This window comes from Bidens hawaiensis, unplaced genomic scaffold, assembly GCF_021521415.1.
Source record: "Bidens hawaiensis isolate Kalapana, Puna unplaced genomic scaffold, B.hawaiensis_p1.1 tig00013566_1, whole genome shotgun sequence".
Taxonomy (NCBI): Eukaryota; Viridiplantae; Streptophyta; class Magnoliopsida; order Asterales; family Asteraceae; genus Bidens; species Bidens hawaiensis.
In genome coordinates this window covers 426,048-430,327 of record NW_027492150.1, presented here as the reverse complement: position 1 = coordinate 430,327, position 4,280 = coordinate 426,048, and the positions used below count along the sequence as shown (strand labels likewise).

Below are 4,280 nucleotides of genomic sequence, written 5' to 3'. Positions count from 1 at the left end.
CCGGATGGGTGCAACAATAGTAAAATTAAAAAAAAATATTTTTTAAATAAATTGCAAAACTCGATCAATGGTATTTATTAATTAAAAAAATGCATTTTAAAACTTTAAACACTTTGTTTGTTAGTTATTTAACAACTATTTTTTTTTTCAACGATTAAGTTTTGTGAGATGCATATATATATATATAAAACCTATGGGTTTGTGAATGTATATCATATGATAATAATAAACAATCATAAATTCATCAATAAACATACAAGTCACAACCTAAACCTTGATTTATAAACATTTTTAAAACCCTAGTCCTAGTGGTTTAAGTCAAGTGGGTATATTAATTAGTTATAATTCCTTTATACCCACTAAAAATATATACGAATCCAAGATGCTATTGTGATTAGATCTAGCTAACTTTTACATGTATCTTGTGATCAATGTACCATGACAATATTTGTTTCTAGTAGTAATCATGGCAATATTGTTCCACCACAACTCATATAAACCAAGTTAATAAACCTAATAGCTATGAGTTTCAAACACAATTGATATAAACCAACTTTTAAAACACAATTTCAGTTTATACCTAGAGGTATTGATGATACTTGCATATATACGACTTCTAGATATTTTTATCTTTCATATACATATATCACCAACATATATAAAGATACGACGTTTTACATTTTGCACCATTGAAATTTGGAGCCATATTGTTTGCCTACTTTTACAATCTGCCTTAAACCTAGAGATTCTCTTTCAACGGTCGGTCCTAACATGCAAAGTTTGTCCAAAATATTCTAATAATCGAGTAAATAGTCCACTCATGTGGCCCCAAATGATGGTGCACTTGTACCTAATCCTACAACATATTATGCTCTAGTTCTCATACGTTAAGACTTAAGAGATGGTGTAAAAATGTAGAATATTGCAACAGAAAACTATAAAAAGGTAAAAGTATAAGTGTATAACACCACAATAAATAAACATGGTACAAATTTAGAATACACACTCTTAAGAAAACTACGACAATAATAACATCAAATGTCAACTAGCCGGCATCAAATAGGGTAATCGCCATTAGCGCATCGTCATGAACGTTTAAATGATTAAAGAGACGGAGGAGGACGAGAAGAAAGTGTCCACAATAAGCACATATTTCCATCAACTTTGATATAGTGATATCAACTATCTAGATAAGGCTTTGCTTAATGACGAGAGTTCAAATCCTTGAGTAACAAAAAAGTAATAATAAAGAAAATAAAAACGCCATTCAAGACAAATGAATAAATGCTTATGCGGGCTTTCATTATTGCATTTAAATTTTATGGATTTAACATAAAACCAATTAAGTGATAGACAATTAATTCATGTTAATCTGGCTTTATACTTACTTTTAGGCTATAGCTCAGAATCAAGCTTATATAAACTCGTATTAGCAAAACCGATATGGAGTAATTCACAAACAAGTTCACAAACCTAATTACTAGTATTCACTTGTAAACTACAAAATACTAGTCAACATAAATCTATTAATAATCTATTTTTTTAAACAATCAACGAATTTTTTACATAAGCTATTGTCAAAATTCACCTTACTGGAATACACTTGCCTTTTAATCCGGGGAAAACCCCCACCTAAGGCGAACATCCGTGACCACTCGCCCGAGGTAAATTTCGTTCAGTTCAAGAACCCAACTAGTGAATGTCACATACTCACCTAGTTTCTCATCATCACCTGATGTCCTGAAAAATTAAGTATATTCCTCACCACCACCACCACCCAGGCCGTCTCCGAGAATTTAAATACATCGGCCAACCAAAATAAAAAGACCCGTAGGCCTCAACTAAATTTTTTTATTCGCTAATGTACATGAATATAACTTTTATCGACCGATTTATTATAAGCAGAAACCATTCTAAGCATGTAATTATCTCATAAACCATTGCAAATAACATTATTTTTGACACCAAAAAACATATACATGTATTATGTATAAAAAAGTCTGTGTCCCCGAAACTTATATGGCCCGGCCAATAATGCGACTCGCACACCCTTCAAGCGGCCGCCGCCGCCGCCGCCACCACCACCAACAGGTTTGCTTTTTCTTTAATTATGTCACCAAATATTTGTGAAATCAAGATTTAATATTAACATACTCTTTCTTTTTCTTTTTATATATATTTTAAATTTAAATATTGATATTCCTTGTTAGACTTTCTGAATCGATGATACCTTCTGTTCCATTTGTCCGTTTATTTAATAAACAAACACCTTTTCGGAAAGTCAAACTCATCTCCACCGTCCGATCTAACTCTCACCTTTTGACTTTTCCATCTGTATAAACCTCACTAATCTTCTTCACTCTTCAACTTCTTTCATCTGTATAAGCTTCAAACTTCAGCTTCTGCAACAATGGCGGTTGGTTTCGTCGGAATCCAAACTGCTGCTCAGCACCTCAACCGCATATTCCACCTCAACAACCACGACTTCTCCGACTCACCTACCTTCAAACAAGCTGTAACCGTTTTAAACCGCAGCGGCCACGCTCGCTTCCGCCGTGGACCTCACGCGCCTTCTGTTTCTTCACAGTCGGAAGAGAATATGCAGGTGGAGTCTACTGCAGCGTCTATGGACTGTTCGTTGAACAAATCTGTTACGGATACAACGGCAACGGCAACGGAGTCGTTTCAGTCGATGACGTCATCGTTCGTCGGAGGAAGCGTTGACGGAAGCGTTTCGAACGGCAGGCAGGTGTCTTCGTTAGGTATAGTAGCGCCTGCGCCGTCGTTCTCGTCACGGAAACCGCCGCTGCCGTCGTCTCACCGGAAGAGGAACAGCGCCGACGTGAAGCACTCGGTTTCCGGAGTTGCTTGCAGCTGCTGCAAGAGAAGGTATGAACTACTGAACAAGTTTCAGCTCGTACTGCGCACGTTAGCGTAACTGAATCAATGAATTCTGTTTACATGCGCACGTTAGCGTAACTGAATCAATGTATTATGTTTGTTTACGTACGTTAGCGTAACTGGACTTATTCTGTATACGTGCGCACGTTAGCGTTTTTTGTTTTGGTGCGTACGTTAGCAAAACTGAATGTATTTTGCTTTATTACGCACATTAGAAAGCTCATATATTGATATTTTTGGGTTCCTTGGTTCAGGAAAACCGGATCGAAACGAGAAGTTAGAAGAATTCCGATAATCGGATCAAAAGTAGATAGTATACCGGCTGATGATTACTCGTGGAAGAAATACGGCGAGAAGAAGGTCGATGGATCACCGTTTCCAAGGTATATATTTACCGGAACATTTAAGTTAGAAACCAGTGTACTACACAAGTTAAATAAAATGTTTGTTTAAAAGAATTGATCTTAAATAACATATCGAATGTTTTTATTAAAAATGAAAAGAAAACGACTAATGGTGTAATAATTATTACCGAGTTAAAGAAAATTGTTATTGTTTAATAGTAAAGATATGTGAAAAATGAAAATCTATATTTGATAGAAATTGAAGCATGACATTCAATATTTCATTAAAAAAGTTGAGGCGGAAAAACCCGCTTCTAGTTGACCTAGGATACGATTCGTGTTTTGTGTTACTTTTACTTATTATATATTCAAATTATGATGTTGCAGGGTATATTACAAGTGCAATTCTGCCAAAGGATGTCCGGCGAGGAAGTGCGTAGAGTTGGCCCTAACAGACTCAAAGATGCTTATTGTAACATACGCCAGAGAACACACCCATTGAAACACTGCGTTAACACTCGGTCACTATTCTCAGCTTTTATACTCCAGGTTTTTTCGATCATCGTCTTCGTCGGTGTAATTTGTACCATCTTTTTTGAAAGCACGAGACTGTGAAATATTGAGGGTGTGATATGTAATTAGGTAAAGTAGAAGGGGTTAAGGTGTAAAGTGAATTGAGTAGAAGCCCCAGATCTGAAAGATTCGATTTTGTTGAGAATTATTATTAGTTTCTTTCCTTTGTTAAATTATTATTCACAAAAAACAAATATAAAAAGTAAAAGGCGTTTGTTGGGATGACAAAAGTCAATGGATTTAGTTGCTTTTATCGTATAACATATATGTACGCACGTCACTATTATTCCTGTAAATTAATATATTTTTTGTTTAAAGTAACGGCATAATTCTTTTGGAATAATCTTAATAATAATTAATTAAACTTGGCAAGTGAAATGAGGTAATTGGATTCTAATGGGTTATTACTTCAATAAAAGAAACTAGTATTAGAAGGTTATTATTATTAAATAATGACTAGGT

General features: G+C 34.9%; 1 protein-coding gene across 1 annotated transcript; it reads left to right on the top strand.

The window, feature by feature from the left end:
- Positions 1–2,082: 2,082 nt before the first annotated feature.
- LOC143544406 (putative WRKY transcription factor 17) lies at positions 2,083–3,980 on the top strand. Its single transcript, XM_077036521.1, has 3 exons — positions 2,083–2,889; positions 3,156–3,284; positions 3,633–3,980. Exons 1-3 carry the CDS (start codon positions 2,411–2,413, stop codon positions 3,745–3,747), a joined length of 723 nt encoding a protein of 240 aa, XP_076892636.1. The 5' UTR covers positions 2,083–2,410; the 3' UTR covers positions 3,748–3,980.
- The last annotated feature ends 300 nt before the right edge of the window (positions 3,981–4,280 follow it).

What these genes read in the sequence shown, in the direction of transcription:
- LOC143544406 (XM_077036521.1), top strand. Translation starts at nt 2,411, where the DNA reads ATGGCGGTTGGTTTCGTCGGAATCCAAACTGCTGCTCAGCACCTCAAC. An exon ending in TGCAGCTGCTGCAAGAGAAG is followed by an intron (nt 2,890 to 3,155) that starts GTATGAACTACT and finishes TCCTTGGTTCAG; the next exon opens with GAAAACCGGATCGAAACGAG. An exon ending in GATGGATCACCGTTTCCAAG is followed by an intron (nt 3,285 to 3,632) that starts GTATATATTTAC and finishes ATGATGTTGCAG; the next exon opens with GGTATATTACAAGTGCAATT.